The following is a 20,180-nucleotide window of genomic DNA, read 5'->3' on the forward strand; positions in this document are numbered from 1 at the left end:
AAATAACCAATCAAATTTTCAATAGGTTCAAATGTTCTTTATGAAATAGAACTATATTAATCAAATCCAACAGATTTACGAAAGATAGACTGATGATCTAATCCTGAGCGATTCGTAATAATAAAAAAATTAATACTACCAAAGTGCTGCTTGTGTATTTATTTTACTCCTGAAAATAAACCGAGATGAAAAATGAAAAGCCTCACTCGTGACTCGACACAAGTCGAAATCTGAAAGGATCGCGATGCTGTCTGATGGGGTACATCAAACATAAATGAGGCTTTGTTGCGAAAAAATGCAAGCAATATTATTTGTGCCGGTGGTTATTAAAAGGTGGTTTGAATGCAAATTTAAATGCATTGAGAGTAATGACGAGTGACTTTTCGAGAACTCTCAATGGGCATGCGCTGTTTTCGAGTGTCCTAATTGACGAGTTGTAGTATAAAGTGATTTCTTGGAATTACATCTTGTTCAGGACACTATATTAATTAATATTTTTACACATTTGTTTATATATATATGAAAACAAGACATACATATACTAATACAAAAAGTAGAGAATTAGTTTAAGACGCTAATAAAGAATACGTCTAAGAGAACTTTCATAGAAACTTTAAAAACAAATATATTTTTAAGACACATTACTAACAGAATAATTTACATTTTCTAATTAAATATAAATGAAACCTTGTGTATGCATTGTATTAGCGCATTTCTAGTTATTAGCAGCTCAGGCGCTTTTTAATAACTAATCGTGTATAGCACACATTAAATGTAGAGTGAAATTGGAACAAATAAAAGTAATTCCATAAATTTTCTTGCGTAAGAATAAGTAATGGCAGTAATAAAGTCAATGTACCACTGGTTTGATATATTTATCAAATGTGATAAAAATGGTTCTACGAATTTCTTAATATGGACCTCGCCCAGAAATGTTGAATGAAACGGTAAATAATTATTAACATAAAATAGGGTCAGATTTGAAAATATAATGATTTTGTAATAACAGTTGGATTTATTCTTTGAGGTGAAATTTTCTAGAACTTTTTTTTCGGCTTTTATTTGATGGAATATTTGTATCTTCAATGTAACAACCTTGAAGCAGAAATATATTCTTCAGTAAAAATTCAATTAAACCAAGAATGTAAAATAATTTGTTGATAAAATTATTCTATCTAGCTCGATAAGCCTCTATGATTCAGAAAATTTTAATGGTGGGCCATATTTTACCACTACGTCGCCCATAAAATGTTGTAATGTTAACATCTACGTAAATGTTATTATTGGAGAATAAAATATAGGAAAAAGTCTGATACAAGCCTAACGGTATAAACATAAATCAAAATTGAATACATGTTATCATATGAATATTTTCTTGGAAAATTCTTAAATGTTCTTTGTACTTACATGGTGAACAAACTGGCGAAGGAAAGTAGATCACGTTATTTTCCAAGGACGTTAAGATAAATAGCAAATCCCTGTAATTTTACCGTATTATAGACGCTGCAACTTACCACTTTAAATGTCACGTTAATTTTCTCAGTTCGTTTTTTTTTCATTCGCTCGATTTTGCATATTAATTCACGCATTTTTCTTATACCTACCCAAACATGACAACATTTACCTCGATCATACCGATTTATGTCGATATAATGTAAGCAAGATTATTTTATAAATGTACGTGTCTGTCTTTAAAATAATAAATAATTATAGGTAAAAAATCATTCGTTTAAATAACCTCATATAATTGTCACATTATCACTGTCGACTTATCTCTCGCTTGCCATTCTACGTTAATGGCGGAATTGTATTCACACATTCATTTATTATGAACTTAAAATTATCCTATATGGATGAAAAATGGAAAACAATTTCTACACAATTGTCCTATGTTAATTTTGAAAATTATTCCGATTTTATTGATTGATTGATTGGATTTTAGTGAGGTGTCTTGATACCTAATATAGAGAATCAACTGAGAATATTGTTAAATATATTTAAATCGAAACAAATAATTTAGGCGACTGCTGTCATGAACTAAATGAAAACAGTTTTATTTTATTTTAATATCGCATACGTTAGTTGAAGAATTGTAAAATATCTTAATTTAAAATAAACTACTGTATTGTTAATTTAACTATGGTTCATTTGTTTAACAAGCGAAGATTTATGATATTTAACGACCAGTAGTTGGTAATTACTAGCTGAAAAGCGTTAATTGAAGTGGTCTCTGTTATTCAGACATCATCCGCCATTTCCTCACCAATTCATTCAACATAGAACTGAATATCATTGGAGTTAATTAATTATCATAATTAAATATTTCTAGTAATTAAAATGCTTCTGTTTCTTATTATGCTTTATACATGTTTTCACATCTGTCTATACGTTACTATTAACATATTGTCATTTTTATCTTCCATAGAACATTAATGAGTACTTAATTAATGAGAAAGGGAAATGTAAAAGTCAGATTGTGCGGAAAAAAGTCACCAACACTTTTTAGTGAAACCAGGTAAGTTAATTACCGATTCCCGATTGCTCTGATATTTACGGATTTACGTTATTTATTTCACCCTGATGTCGAGTTAAAAGATTTATTGGTTCAACAACCCTACTGGTTAAAGCATTTCGTAAGCTGCTCTGCGTAAATTGCGTAACTAATCAAGGAACCATTTTAAGGGTCCTTATAGTCAATAAAAATACTTCCGGATTTTTAACAATTTTATAAATTTCAATTGTTTTCGAATCAAATCGAAAACATTTCTAAAATTAAAGTTTACATTGATATATTTGCCATTAATTAGTTTGGTTTTGAATCAAAAAAATGTACAGATATATATATATATATATATATATATATATATATATATATCTCGTATAAACGTTATATATCGTAAGTTTTGGTGTGGCTGAACAAGAAAATGGTATTCTACTATATATGCAGCGAAGGAATGAGTTTTATAGGAGAGGCTTTATTTAAAATCACGTGAAATAAAATAGAGAATGAGATTTATTCACGTACACAATAAATTGTATTGATTAGGGGGTGGTAACGACTGCATTTTATTTTCTGTTGTTTTATGGCATCAGGAGCGCCCTTATTGACATGCCGTGGGAGTCTTAAAAATCTCATGCACAAGAATCGTTAAACACGACATGAACCCTGCCGGAATTTTTGGCAATACAATAATTTGACAATAAATCGACCAGATCAACTTCCTAAATCGTCCAGCCGCATGCTGCCAACAGTACATATCGCTATAAATTGTGTATGTCCGACTTTATATTGGGCTTAAGAACTTTTTGTAACAATCTTTAAAACGATATAAATACTAATTGGCTTACGTGTAGTTCATAATCGTACTCTTTTTATATATAGGCCTTTTTCTGCCTACATAAATTGCACCAGTGTTGCTTTAATGTTAATTAAATCATTCGGTCCTTTTGTTTTTATGGCCATTTTATTAATCTTCTTTCGAGAATTATATGAACATAGCCTTTTCGTGTTTTTATTGAATACATAAATTTAAGTGTATTGAGTAGCGTTTTTGACAAAATAGTGAATTATCAGTTGTATATTAATATAAAAATAATAATCCAACGTTAAAATTATTATCGAAATTTGAGATGCATCGGACGTGCGATATAAAAAGATAAATTAATTGTTAAATTTCAACAGACAAACCGGTCAGAAGTAATACTTATAACATTTAGAATTGTGTGGTATAGTGTAAACGTTCGTAAGTTTAAATCGAATTTTAATTTATTTTTATAACTCCCGAGGGTGTAAAAAACGGCACTCCATATCAAATCAACTTACCAAGATTTTTCATTGTCATTATAAATGTATTATATCAAATTGCAATTACGCTAGCGCTGAAAAAGAATGTGATGAAAAATTTAATAACATGAAATATTTACCGATTTATACAGGGTGCTAACTGTATTCTTGCATTAATTATAATATAAATAGATATTATAAACATATTAAATTTAATCTAGAAGTGAAATCATAGTTCGTTTCAAAATTATGTTTCAATTTTCTGTTAACCTTTGATGTCACGTGTGTTAATATGCAATTACATTAGTTTATGTTGAAAAAGCTAATGATGAAGGAAGACGTACTATTTGACATTGGAAAATTTTAGGTATGTAACCTTTTGTCTTTAATATATGAAAATGTGATATGAATACTGTTAACAATATACCGTTACGTATAGAAAGTTTAATATTCTTATTCATTGGTATACAAATAATTACAAGTTACTAAACTCACTACTATTAGTTTAGTAAAATATTCCACACTATTCAGAATATGTTTGTTAATTTAATTATGAAAGTATTGAAATCAAATAAATATCAAATATACTACAGTGAAATTATTAGTATATATTGATTTACATTACAGTAAGAAAAGTGTAATCGTTAATTAACTAGATTTTTTCTGGTAATGGAAAAATAGAAACTACCCCTGGGCTTACCAAAACACTAAACCATCCGCCTCACAGCTGATCTGGAGATCACCACTGCTACAGCTTAATTTTGAGGATATGGTACCTGTCAATCGCGCAGCCGTTATTATGCAACCTGGGCACGAGAGCCCGGCAAAATCTACCTAGCAATCTAACTGTGATTGAGATTCATTGAGCTTCAGTTTGGACACGACGAAAGAGGGTTGTTGTAGGCTGGAGACAGGTGTTAAACGCAACTTATGAGGCCTTAATAATTCTCCTGAGAAGCCTTCTTTTGGAAAATTTGAAGCCGTTCTGCCTGATTTGATGCCACACATTTGAAGTAGACGGTAAATTCGTAATGAAAAAACGATTTTTTTAAAACATTTTGCATAATACTACCTAACGTGGGCTTCGATTCGAACCACGGTTTTCAGTACATAGAGATCATCTCAGAGGACATTCTTATCCAGCCTGATCTGGTTACAATAATGACTGGGATTATTTTCTTTGTTGAATGTTGTTCTCTTGTCTTATGGGGAATCACAATTATAAACAATCACAATCCTAAAATTTGCAACCATGTCTCCAACTCGTGACTATCGCCACAGTAGGGGAACCATCCTGTTGCCTTAGTTACTGCGCCAACCAAACCGTTTATATATTATTTTATATCAACACATACACTGAAAAATATATTTTCTTTTTTGTGTTATCCCATTGAAGCATCCGTCGTCAGATCAGAAAACCGGACTAATTTTTTTCTATAAGAAATTGTTTTATTACCAGTTTATTACTTTTTAGAATTACAAACACGATGCCTTACAATTGCAATTTGACGTAATATGAGGCTCAGTATGCGACCGTCATATTAAGTTGTTCCTATTAGAGTATCAAAGAATGTAATCAAATTGTACGATTTAATAGATTTCAATATCAATGCAAAATTCGAACAAACTCTATCACAATCAACAGCGATCATGTTTCCATGATGATATTGTTCATTTTGTTCTGTTTGAGCTTCTCAATTGTTATTTTGGAGTTTTGGAAATTCTCAGTTTATAAGAGCATTAGTGCATTCACTCAATTCTAGACTGTATTTCTAGATACGATTAGTCTCTGCATTTTTTAACTTTATCTTTACACTACATACATTTATATTTATTTATCTCTTACTTATCAGCGAATAAGTTTTTTTTTAATTTCAGACATGTGAAAACTGTGATTGATATTTTTTTTATTTCAGAACAATATTACTGGGTAAAGTCATTACATTTAGAAGGTTCTTAAAAGTCGTTCTATCCAATTCATGATTACTTTATTTAATAAAAGTTATTTTGCATTACATTCTCGTAATCATTCACATCATTTTATCTATCTTATACATTCTTTATCATCATTAAAAAAAATCATAGTGGTTTATAGGCTTTATAACATAATTTTTATGCTGCCAAAACTCATTTTGAATTAAAAGTTTTATTTTCATCTCATATATGAACGTCTAGATGGCACTTTCACTTTATCGAATCCAATGTATGGCTACATAACATTTTATTTATTTATTACAAACCTCATTATTTCGAAGTTCATCGCTCAGCTCATAATTAAACAATATTTGCATTATGTACTATTGTATATAGTAACTAAATTACATATGCATTAATTCATATGTAAAGAATGAAGGTTAATACAGTTACGGAGACATATATTTCACTTACCATCGATATCGTCACTAAGTTTTTCCTAATTGTAATTACTAATCATTATTTTATAACAAATGGCATCATGGAAAAAGAACCGATAAAACTTGAATCAAGTAAACTAAAATAAAACCTATTCCAAACGAATTTCCCATGATTCCGATATATTTTGGGAATCTACTTGGGGAGTCAATCAACCGTTAATATTAAGTAAATGTTCAAGAACATATTAATTAAATAAAACATTAATTAGAAATTGATTAAAACTATGGAATATATTAAAATTATTAGTTGAAAGATAATACGATTTATTATGTCTGATGTTAAAAGCATTATATAAGTATTAAGATTGAGATGATGGATTTTTCCAAAAGGTGATATTTTAAGTGGAAAAAATATATGTTTAATATTAATTATTATTAAAAATATAAATTAAGGAGGCCAAATAGAAAGCAGATGCGAGAGGCAGGTGTGGAAATAAAATGATGTAACACAAAACGCAAATACCTACAACATAACAGGTTTACGATACTTAAAATATGCTGACTAACATAGAAACATGAATATTTTGTTTAATTTTGGCATATTAATATGAGACATCACTTACACGTAAATGTGAATTATTGGTGATTCTTTTATTCCATATATATACGCAACAAAATCTATATTGAAATATTGATTTAAATGGAATATCAAATGTTAAAGGTCATCAAGCCTTGATATTTTAGTATGAGACACCACACCGAAAATTTATCCAAAATATGTAGTTTTCCTAGAATTAATTTTGAAACTTTGGTAAAAATATACTTTAGGGTTTAGCTTTTAATGGAAATATAAAAAGTCTTCATTGTCAGCTTCATCTGCGATTAGCAGATTGCTTATAGTCTTGCTTACCGTCTTAATGATGGAAAAGGAAGTCTAATAGTGTAAGAAAATCAGAAATTGGAATGCAGATAATGCCAGAACTGTCACGGAACATTTTAATAGATTGCAAATGACACGTCTGAGTCTAATGTTGAAATCAAGATGGCCAACAAGTAATTTTACCAGTAAGAATCCATAAAAATATCTAAATAAGATTTTATGATTCTCTTATTTCATTGCCACATTTGTATGACATTATCTAGGACATGATCATAAGAATATATTAAAAAAATAGCTTCTTTCGTCGGTAGCTTTAAAAGGTGAAACATTTTTCAGTATGCATATGTTATAGATACTTAATCGTAATATTTTATTAGAAGTCAAAAATATATTAAATAAAAAATAATAATAACTAAGATGTTAAAATCACGAAAATATAGAGCTAGAAAATATAGAGAAAAAATAGAAATGACTAAATATGTACGATAGCAAGCCTATATAAATAAATGTAAGGTAATTTAACTGTATAGATCGAATAATAAACCCATTATAAATAAATTGGTAGTAATAAAAGCGGCTTGCCTGTTTCTAACCATAAACAGGTGTGAATTTTCGTCGAATATTTTCAATAAAAGTAAAAACTCGACCTTTAAAGTTGAAAACTGAAAGTGGTACTGGCCCCACTGTACCGAAAGCGAAACAGAAAAACGAGTTCCCATTAGGATACTTCTTATCTCTCAGTTACGTTGTATTATTTACGTTGAACTTTCTACTGAACCAAGATGGACCGTTTTTGTGACGATAACCAAAACAAAAAAAATCAATTGAAATTTATCGTTCGTAATGGCTGTTCGTTTTTGGCGGCCCTTCTTATCATTTTTCTTTACCTTTTGCACTTTTTATTATATATACTTACTTATATGCATAATCATTTGTGCATTATACATACACATAATAGAGTGGATTAAAAAGTTAGAATAATAATCAGATTTTCAATATTAATATATTTTTATAAGATTTTTTTGTTATATTTTTCCGTTTTTTTTAATCAATAATAATTTATCTGGATTACTACTGCTGCTTAACGTGAGCTCCCACCTATGATTATGACTTATGAAAATTGAACGTTTTCTTGGCGGATTTTTTAAGGCGAAGTGATGTAAAAAAGCTGCGGGTTTTCGCGCTAGCCTTTGGATATGTTAATGTACATTTGAATTAATAAGAACATTTTAGTATATACGGAAAAATTCATTAATATATATTTACTTTATAGTTTGTCCGGAAAATTAATTAAAGTTTTTAGTAGATTTTACACGCAATATTTTACGCTTCATTGAAACATATTAATTTGATGAAAATTCATTATAATGTTCATTATAATTATTTCGTAGAGAATGTTTATAAACTATAACACATTTTTAATAAACACGCATTTTTGGGATGTAATTTTATCAAAAAATTGCTAGCTCAAGCCAACGAACTGCAAAGTTTAAAGACCTTTGCCAAAATGCCTTTAACAGAAGTACATTGGTAAACATATTGCACTTACATCACTGCATTGCAAGAGTATTTTAAAATCACGTCTCCCATATAGGTTTTGTTTTTTGCATCTTCAGATTCGACATAACCGATACAATCAATACCTTCCAGGAATTTTAACGAGCTCATAAATATAATTAATTTATGAATTTTACTGGGTTATGTTAAATTATTTATTGTTAGGTATGCAACTATAAAAACATACATTCTCCTAGACGTTAAATGTTATAAACAAATACGATTGTCGGTACGGTAGCGTCAACTGGTGACCAGCAACAGCTACTGTTCATTGTTAATTTAATTAAACATAGAGGTCGCGCAATGCGGTGCGACAAAATAAAAGAAAATTCTACATCGGAAAGACGTAGGCGTCGCAATTGAAAGTAAAGAAAATTACACACTTCATTGATAGAGAATTATATACGCTGACTCACTGATTTTATTCTCTATTTGTCAACCGATTTTCTCAGACTATTCTCTCTTAATTATATCGTATAAACTCTCTTGACATTAAGTTATGGACAAATAAAAAGTAGTAGTAGTAGTAGTAGTGTGTATCATCTATAGTTTAAGAATTCAAATAATACAATAGGATTTTTAGTAATGACAATATCTAGACAAGTTATTACAGAGTAACATTAAGAGTTTTTATTAAATATTTTACTAAACTAATCTTATAAGAGTTGTATATTTAAACAGTGCGACGTTTTTTAAACAATTAATTTTACACTTATTTAATTTTAATTCAAGTAGGCACTCTTAGATGTCGCTTAAATGAACCCCAGTTTATTAAATTCCTTGCGGTTGCAGTGCTGTCTCATTTTGTCCAAATTCTACTAGTTTTAACGACCTCACTAAGCTAATTATATTAGAAAATTCTTTAAATGTTTACTTGGCAACGTCGCCAATGTGACTCCTAGAAGAAAGTAGTGCGAACGCCATTTACCTTGGAAACAGTTACGAGTAATCTGTCGAGAGGCGTGAACATAACCTACATAATATCATATTGATTTATTTGACGTCATCAATAGTTTTAATAACTCAATCTTAGCTAAATCTTATTTCCCGGGAATATAAAAACCTTAACAAGCACAACATCAATTAAATTATTGTCGCAATTTGTTTCCGTTCAAATGTATTATGTTTTTAAAATAGAAGAATAACTTAACTTAATTCTGTGACGCTTGTAATTATTATAAGAGCGTGAATGAGCAAGTATCGAGAAAAGGACAACAGACATTTATTTATTAAAATTTTATATCATTTATTTAAATTGCATTGGAAGAAATTGTAACACGGCATAATTAAAAGGATTTCATTGAAAGGAGCACAATAATGCTCCATAGCATATGCAGATCACAAATTTTAAATGTACAATGTGGTGAAATACAAAATCTTGTCAATGCTCGGAGTTCTCTCCTTTAATTAAGTTCTCTTAAAAATGTCTGACGGCGATCTTCGTTTCTTCCCTCATGGCATCTTGATAGGGTAACGGCTTAAATCGAAAGTTAAACCGTTATTTTATACATGTCTTTAGCTTACCACAAAAACATGAGGTGTTTTGATATTTGCAATAAAATAATAATTAATTTAACAATATACATACTATAGCTTTTTCATAATTTGTAAACGCATTACAAACGTGATTTATTTAATAATTATTTATAATCGTATTAAAATTTTCTTTATAAATTAGAACTGGCAGAATTTTTAGATTCTATGTTCTTATCGTGTTTGGGAGAGAACAATATTTGATGCCGATATCAAGTTTAATTTTAAATTTGTCACGTGAGCACTAAGATATTTTGGGGAAACCATTGAGCCATTTAGCCCTTCTGGATCTGCTACTGTTTAGGTTTAAAACAAGTGAAAGGTGGCATTTAAAACCAAATACGTCAAGTGCAATTGATAGAGATCTATCATGCTGATTTTCTTCGAGTTAAGATTCCGATTCGCCTATCAATTCCGAATCAGACTATAACTGACGATTATAAGAATACATTAAACTCATAATAGAGAATTGCAAGGAGTTTACTTCAATTATGTTCATTATGTGAGAGTGAAAGAACTATCAATGACCAATTCTTTTACCATATATCTTTGTTTTTAGTGAAAAAAATGAAGGAAAAAGTATGAAAGAAATAGATAAAGATGAAAATTCTCACACAGCTTATTGTTAGTCTTAATAAAATTCTGCTTATTCAGGTTAATGGATAAATGAAGCACTGGATATTATAAAGTTGCCTATTAAAGTTAAAATTGTAAAATCTGACAAAGAATAGTAATCTTAATTACATCAATAATTTGTTTTTTTTTATAGTCGGATGCCTTCTATGACTATAAAAATGAATACCAGTTGGGCTTAGCTGAGGTCTATGATTTGACCCACTCTAAATTCAATTTAAGTGAAGCAAAACGAAATATTTTTTAGATATTAAGCTTTATATCAAGCTTTAAAATCATAAAACAAATTTGGATTTTAATAAATATTTCATTTAAAATATATTACTACAGTATTCTTATTATTTTTCCATTATCAAGTTATGCTATTAGCAAGAAAATATTAACACAATATTAATACTAAGAATTTTGTATTGAAAAGCAACTTAAAGAGGCATTTAATTATATAAGGTTCTTAAATTACAAATTAGTTTAAAATATTACAATAATTTACAACTTAATCTCATTAGAACAATGATAATGATAATGGATTTTTTAAGTGTTATACCAGTTTAACGTGAAGTTTAAAATACGTTGTTGTATTAGAACTGAAAATCTACACTATACATAATCCAAGTTGTTTCGTGAACATCAATCAAATCGAAAAAAGAACTAAAACATATATCACGTTAAAATTTAAGCGTTAATAATATTTTTTGCACAAGTTTCAATGATGTGTGGGGTTAAAAGACATTAATAGTGACATAATAGCAAAAACTGTTAGGTATCGACGTTTCAGAAAGAAACTATGATCAGAAGTAATTATTTTTATTTCTTATATTTAGAAAGACAATTAAAATATAGTGGAAGATAATTAAATTGATTTTTTAACTAAAAATTTTCTTTTTTAATTGCTGGTACCAGTACTAGACATATTCAAATGCTGGCAAAAATATGATAAAATTATAGGCGCGTTAAAAATTCCCTAGACTACATCTGAAATTATTAGTTATTATTTTTGTATCAGGGTCATTTTATTTATATTTAACTAGATGAAATATTAATGATGGTTATAAGCATCCCTTCAAATGAATAATTTTAGTTATCCTAGTTACTAATGTATCTGTTTTGTTAACATATGATATACATTTGTGTATTTTATTAAATAATAGTTATGGTAACCATACGCTCAACTCTCCTTTTCCAAGCTACAGTATTCTGTATATGCTATCCTATTTCTTCAGATCCCACCCCACAAAAATCAGCAACCGATTCTTTCGCAGAGCCATCGACGTGCGGTACCAGCAGTACGACGGTGTCTACGGTTCGCGTACCTCTGTTATGGTGGTACCAAAAGACGTCGAAAGTGCGCGCTCGATCATTGTCAGCTGTTCTGTATATATCAACAAAACGCATATTTTGTTCGTTTACTTTCGACAAAAGTTGGTCATTGTCGTGTAATTAAAAAATTGTGTATTTTTTAAATTAAATCACAAAAAAATTGGATATTCCAAGGAAAAAATTTGTTTGGTGAGTGAGTTTTTACTATTATGACTATTACTGTTTTCTAATCGAAGCCTTATGAAAGTAATATGTACTTACACACTATGGCACTTTCTAGGGTTATGTGAATTACATAAGGTAACGTAGGTTTTATTTTTAATTCCTAGTACCGAAGTATGGGAATGTATGTACAAAATGTATTTAAAATGCAGCTTGGTACCTCGAGGTAAATGGTGCTGTATAGTGCTTCTGGAATTTTAAAACGGCGGCTTTTGAATTTTTATGCACCATACCTGCTGAATTCAAACTTTCATCGAGCTTATTCATTACCAGCTGGCTTGTTCTAACACTTCATAAAATAATTGAATAAATTCGCTTTCTAATGATCAGCTCTGAATGAATTAGCCAGTGAAACTAAAAATCGACTGAACATTTTCCAACTGATTAAATGTTTTAATCATTGTGTTGAAATAATAAATAGTGTATTGTTAAAAATAGGTCAATTTCTACCAATCTTGTAATATTTTTATTTGTCAGTATAATAAACTAATATACAGCATTTATGATAATCAAGAAAAAATACTTTCACACAGTCTGGCCTTGAAAGTATGTAATTGTTACTGCCTGCATTTTATAAAAAAAAACTAATAATTACTTTTAAATTGGATTTGAAACAAATCCGCGGCAAATTAAAAATAATAACGGAAAATGAAATTAAGTTTATACTAAAATTGAGTAATACATCATCTGATTACAGCAGAAAAAAACACAATGATCATCTACAAGAGATAGAGAGTATCGGCGGATGTTTCGAAATTTAAATTTTCGTAAGAATCGGGAACAATAGCGCATCCTTCGCGGTGAGTCTGGTGTCTCTGTAAATTAAAATCCTTTTTTTAATTGAACACAAACAGACACAAATTTATATATATATATATATATATATATATATATATATATATATATATATATATTATACATATAACATTATTAACATAAATATAAGTTCAATAAAAATATTTGTAATATTATATTTAGCATTCATTTAAAATTCAGATAATTAAGTTCTATTATATTAAACTGAAATAATATTTCCCTTAACAGTTTTGGTGTAAGGTTCTATAAGTGGTTATAGTAATTTGTTATATTTTAAGCATTTAAACAAATTATTCTAAGGAATTAATATCTTTTTTCGTATAATATAGTTATACAAATATATATGAGTTAATAGACACAAATATAATAAAAGAAACAAATATAATAAAATAGATAAACAATTTAAAGTTGAATAATGAGTATATAAAATTATCCATTCCCATTACAGTAGATTTATATAAGCGCCAAGCGATTATAAATTGGTGAAGGAGTGATGATGGTTTTATATGTATTACGTGCTCGAATCGTTGACTTTTTTTAAGAATTAATTTTAGTTTGACAATGAGTACGAAGAAAAAAACGATACGGTTTTTTTCTGTCGAGAAATTTTTCAAAATAGTCTATTGAAATGAATTTTCTTATTAAAAATTAATTGGATGGCAACTTGCAAAAATGATATTGATGTTGTGAAGCCTCTTTTTTCTTGTATATGCTAGAGTATTGACCTTAAAATGTCAAATATGGACTGAGCAGCTACCTACGTTTTTATTCACTAAAATTCATATTTCCTTTGTAAAAAATTAATCGACGGAATACAGCTATTAAACCGTTTAAAGTAAAATGAACGATAAAATTGAAACTTAAATATTCAACTGGCGAACGTTCATAGCTAATTTAGAATCTCGGATTTTAATGATATCTGAAAAATGTACGTCAATCATATTCATTAAATCCTGTTAAAAGTTGATTTACTAAAGAGTATATATTTACGATTCTCTATTTGAAAGAAAAAACGTTATAATTATTTTCGTTAGCTTTAAAAATTCAGTTTTAACTGAAAAAGGGGAGTATCATAAAGAGCAACCTCTGAAGTGATTGCAAATAATATAAAAATGTATCGAGACTGAAGCCATAAAGTTGAATGACTCATAAGTAAAGATTTATTCATCAAAGCTCGTGCGGCTTTCTGAACTGGAATCGTAAAATCCCAGAAATATTCTAAAAATTATGACAACAAACCAGGATTATCTTATATCCTGTTAAAAATAAGGATTATGATCATTTACATCCAACTTTTCATATTATAAAGGTATATTTTTCTTCTCATCATATCTCGTCAGTTGTGAATTTTAATGAAGTCATTTTCCTTCAAATTTTTATATTATAGACATAATATTAGATTTATTATTCATTGTAGTACAATTCGTAGTACTAGACTAGACAGAGAACTATTTTTGATCTTTCTCGTAATTTGAAGTACATTTCTCTAAAATTGTTTATTATTTAAAAGTTAAAATTAAAATTTTGATTAGTGAATTATCATGTTATATTAGAACTTGTTTTTCTTATGATAAAACGTAATAACGTCTATTTAATATAATGATATTATATCTTATAAAAGAAAAGTCTTATAAAAGGAAAAAAAACAATAATACGTGTTATATGGGTATACAATTTCTTTAAAAATAGACATGACTAGTTATTGATGATGATTTTGACGATTGACGAGTTTTTTTTTGTCCAAATTTCGATATTGTTCGTGTAGTTAGAACCAGTATAAGAATATTAAATTAAATATATATGCATCATCTGATCGTATTTAGTAATTTCTAGTAAAATTTAAATATTTACCAACATCATTTAGGTTGAGCCATGGAAATCTTCAGTGTCACAAGGAATTTACGGCTATTGAACAAGTATTGTTTCGCCTGAGGTTATACTTTCACTTTAATTATGACGAGTCTTCTTCTTTATATCTCAAAGGTGCTTTTTTCTTAAACTTTTTATTATGAAACACGTTTTCCAATAAGTGTCAACAGTTCTTTTGAAAACGTTATTCATATCTTTTGGATTATGAAATTTTATTGATTTTATTTTAAAACGTTTTTCAAAATAAATAATCGGAAAATCTTGAACGAATCCCTTAATTTTTTGACTACCCAAATAATTTTATTAGAAAATTATGAGAGCTGATGAATATCAGGAAGTTTTAGGAAAAGCCCATTCAAAAAATTCAAATACCAGACCGCCAATCGATTAACCTTGAATGAAAAAGAGGGGGAAAAAACTTTTAGACAACCTTGGACTGTTTTCGAGATACATTTTTAGTTTTTTATTAGACGATGGAGGTGCGGAGAAGGAAATTAAAATCTTAGAGGACAAATATATGAATAGTTAATGATTAAATGTCATCGACGATTCTACTACGCCTATAAACCTAGCAGGAGACGTTCATGTAAAATGTCATATTTTGTGTTATTATTATTCTTTATCTTGTAAATCATAAATGTTGGTTACGCATTAAAAATTGGCAGTAATAATACTATTAAAAACAACATGTTAATTAGGTTAATAAAAACAGTAAAACAAAATGTATTATTTTAAATGATAAGAAAGTTTTATCATAAATATTTATAGAAACTGGGAATTTTTGTATATAATTGCGATCCTAATGCAGATGCTATTGTGATAAGAATTAATATATTTTTTATCCTTAGGGACAACGTGCTTTTAGTAGCAGCATTTACACACGAGGAAATAGGTCAAAAAAATAATTATAGTTTGATTGTCTAAGAAGAATAATATTATCTTAAAGTGTAATTTAGTCATACGTTTATATTGATATTTAATGCGTTTTTAACATTTTATCAGATATATTTCAACAGCAGTTTATAATATTGTTATCATGAGTTGCATAAACGAATGTTAGTCACAGCATTGGCTTCCTCCTTAACAATTATTCGATCATCAATAGTTTACATAACTGTTCAGTAGGTGTATGGTATGGTTCGACCCACATAGTTACATATTATAAAAATGTTTTATGGAAAATTATTACAAGAGAAAATTGACTTTAAAGGGTATCATATTCTAAAAAAGGATTTCAATTAATATGAATAAGAAAATAAATGTGTATCAAATATTATTGTTAAAAGTGAAAATATATTTCTGTTTTAGAATACCAGCTTTAGAAATCCCTCTGCCTGATACTCCGTCCGAAATGGTATCAAGACGTCGAATTTTATCAAGGTCGAGAGATGACCTCCACATGGACTCTGGTTTTCAACCACCAGAGGAAGAGGAAGACGTATGGTACCAAAAAGAGAAATTATACAAGGTAGGTTTCTTTTATTTATCTTTCTCTCTCCCCGGATATCAACTATGTACTACCGTTACGTTATGGTAAATAAATAAATTTTGTTCCAACCAATTTTGCACTGAATATAACCGAAACTTGAACAGCAAAAAACTGGTTGACCGAATTATTTCAGATTTTCGGTTGTCCAGTCTACTGTTATATCACGGCAAATAATATCAAAAACAATTAGATTTTTGACTATATCGAATAAAATTTTTCTAGGAAGTAACGGACGACATGATTTCATGGCGTTTTTCTATAAAATATAATAACCTTGTCCAGCACATATATTTTTTAGGGTAATGACTAAGAATTTGACAGATACGCCCTAACATTTATATAAACTTATTCATATAGTCATAACTAACATAGCGTGCAATTAAAATGTGTATGTTATACAGTGTAAAAAGAAAAAGAAAAACAATTAAATGGAGTGGCCCCCGTATATGCACACATGTTGTTCCAAAGCCATCAGACGATGAATTTTTCTACTGAAAGAAAGTAAACTGTCCGCAAGGTACCCAAAACTTTCACTGGTATTAACTCTTTTGCCTTTAACACACCTTTACAAACGCTTGAAAATTAGTAGAATTACTAGAAGAAACGAATTTTTTCTTCATAAAAATTATAACTACTTATTAACTAAATTTAATTTATAATGTATTGCGTCACAAAGAGTTAACATGTATTGTAATATATGAATGGTATTATTGTATTGTAGAATATTATAAAAGTTTTAAAGTGTCTATTTCAACATCTTTGATTGACAAAAAATTATATATAGATATAGTAAAGTCCCGACATCAATGTAATTACAGAAGTGTCCCCTATCTACTGTAAATTTCTCGAAATAAATTCACAATAGTGTTCAGATTAAAATGAAATACGCTGGGTATTACCAAATCCGATAGAAATGTTTAGAAATTACTAAACATACTTATGTTTGTAAAATTTTAATTGTAACAGTCTTCAAACAGTCAATCCTTTTTAAAAGCATTAGCTACCAGATTGTTAAAAAATACGTTACGCACATTATTTAACATACCATATTAACATTGCAATTTCGTGAAACAATTGAATTATTGCGTGAATATCATCCTGTAGAAACAATTCAAGTTTTTGTGCATCTATATGTTAGATGTTGAACCATTATGAAGTAATTGTATATATAAAGGATTAAACTGATTTAAGCGTGTAGGAATAAGCCTTCAAGACGATTTATGTAAAGGTCATTCATCAACATCAGCAATTTCTTATGACTGAATGATGTTAATAGCATTTGTGATGAAAACTAAGCATAATTTTAAAGCATAATTATTTTAAGTCTATAACTGTTTATTAAAAAAATACATTCTTTAGATTCAAAATAAATGGAGAGTTTTAATGGGTAGATGATTATTTGCTCAAGGTGATTGCGATTTTGACTGAGAAGACTTTTTTTGATGCTCGTCCTGTATAGGGTGATGAAAAAATGGCACTTTCGACATGATAGTGTCGAAAAAACAAGATGATGTTTCACGGACAACTGGTTTGTGGTTTGCCGTCACATATCCGAAAATAACAAATGGGCAAAAGGTTGGATTGCCATTAAAGAATTGGGATTTGGCCGTCGAAACCCTTAGATAAAAGCCACTAAAACTGTTTTTTTAATGGAACCTGGGACAATATTTATTCAAATCTGATGTAACATTAAAATTCCTACCTAACTGGCTGTTTTCACGTGGTGGGTGTTTGGATAAAACCAGTCTTACCAAAAATATCTCTCCGACTCAAGGAATAAACATGGCTTTCTGTCCATTTTATAGGCAGTAATTCTATTTTTGTTTTAAAATATTGCTTGTTTAGGATTGATATCAGCGAAACACTCGGTATTTTGCGTAGCCGAAGATATCGACTTGTTTTATTTGGTTATGCAATAAAATCTTAAATAAAAATTTGTCGTAAATGCTTGAACGTCGGGCGACATATGTATCTAGTGTTCATAATTTACATCTTTTTTCTCGGATAAAGCGGTGGTATTTACACAGTTCTTACAGAAAATTGTGATAAGAAATGACCATTGCATTTGTGGGACTTTCTTACCATTTTAAATATAAACTAATTATTTTACAATCTTTTTGCAATAAAACCACATACCATAATTATTTAAAATCATGTAAAAAGTCCGCGTACATTAAATAAAAATGATTTTTTTTTAAAAGATTAGAAAGACAGACAATTTTAAAAACATTTTGTTTAATTTATCCATAGACGTATAGACATCGGTGTTATTTAGTAACTTATATTCTACAAAACAAATTTTTGACCACAATACCCTTGTGAAAACATACTGGGGTTTCGTCTGCGATCTGGCAGTCCCTTGCTCTAGCCCACTCTACCACTACGCACTAAAGGGACACAGTATGTAATTTGAAACTGTTTCCAAATATGGAGGTTGAATATATTATATAGAAATAAGACCGTATTTAACTAGAGAAACAATCATACTATATATATATATATATATATATATATATATATATATATATATATATGTTATATATATATATATATATATATATATATATATATATATGTTATATATATATATATATATATATATATATATATATATATATATATAAAATGACGTACTATGATGGTACTATCGAATCATGGTAATGTAGTTGATCTAAGCTACTATGTTATCACCGTAGGTTTTCAAGTCAGCTATCGATTGTCACAAATGGATTTCTCTTTACCATTATTTAAAAGATACACGTCCGATGACTTACATATAAGTAGGAATAGAAATCTAATTAGCAAACTTTTTAAAATAGCTAGGTCTGGTCGGGTTTCCTTATAATTTATATAACTTGGCAAGATTTCTTGGCATGTTATTTAATCCATATCTTGTTATAACACCTAAAATTAAATCGTTTTACAGATAGTTTATTTATTTAAAACAGTATTAATTATTGAAGGAAAGTTCCTTTTTCTCTGCCTATATTCTTTAAATGCTGACAATTATAGTACATTTTAGAACGACACACGATTCTTAAATTCATTTTATATGTGTAATATATGATTTGGAGCCATATATTCCATATGTTCTTATACTAAGATTTAACAAAATAATGTTTTGCCTTCTTGTATATTCTTTGATGAAATTAATAATAATTTATCACTTTTGTCTAATTTGTTGTTTTTACTGCGGAAACACGTATAAATCATTAAGAACAAATACAATTTAAGATATAATCTAAAACAGTACACATTTTTCTATTTATCTAGTGGATGACGTCTGTATGAAAGTGTATGGAATCGGTTTTGTCACACATATGCTGTCTAATGGCATGAGCATCGTGGTGTGCTACAATTTGATTTTAATCAGCAAGGTAGCGGCAGAACAGAGAAACGGGTTCAAAAGGTTACATTTCTGTGCATGAGTGTGTGTATGTGCGCACATTCGACAAACTCGATCGTGATAAGAAAAGCATCGTAGAAGAAAAATGACAGGGCAAGTTGCATGCAATCTTTTATATTTATATGCTGGTGAGCTTCTTATACACAACGTCTTTAGAAAGCAATTAATCTACATGCTCTTGAAAATATTCCGGCATTTTTTATAGCGTAGTGCCATGAAAAATGCATGTACGTATTTGTACAAATATAATATTAATATACGGAATAATATCAGTATGCTGTTTTATAGGTTTTATAGGATATTACTTGTTATAACAATAA

At 28.7% G+C, this 20,180-nt stretch overlaps 1 protein-coding gene across 4 annotated transcripts in view; it reads left to right on the forward strand.

Moving 5' to 3' along the window:
- exp (expansion) overlaps nt 1–20,180 on the forward strand; it is a 62,067-nt gene that overhangs the window by 8,352 nt on the left and 33,535 nt on the right. For 2 of the 4 annotated variants that reach the window (XM_076405436.1, XM_076405435.1), the window contains exon 2: nt 16,274–16,433. In XM_076405436.1, the coding sequence (XP_076261551.1) occupies nt 16,274–16,433 (160 nt within the window). Of the gene's footprint in view, nt 1–11,987; nt 12,248–16,273; nt 16,434–20,180 lie in introns of those variants that run through there. The other 2 variants (XM_076405439.1, XM_076405440.1) reach the window with 2 other exon arrangements.

The sequence above is a fragment of the Rhynchophorus ferrugineus genome, unplaced genomic scaffold, assembly GCF_030347505.1.
Source record: "Rhynchophorus ferrugineus isolate W39M unplaced genomic scaffold, kcgeb_rfMv2 rfM5, whole genome shotgun sequence".
Classification (NCBI taxonomy): domain Eukaryota; kingdom Metazoa; phylum Arthropoda; class Insecta; order Coleoptera; family Curculionidae; genus Rhynchophorus; species Rhynchophorus ferrugineus.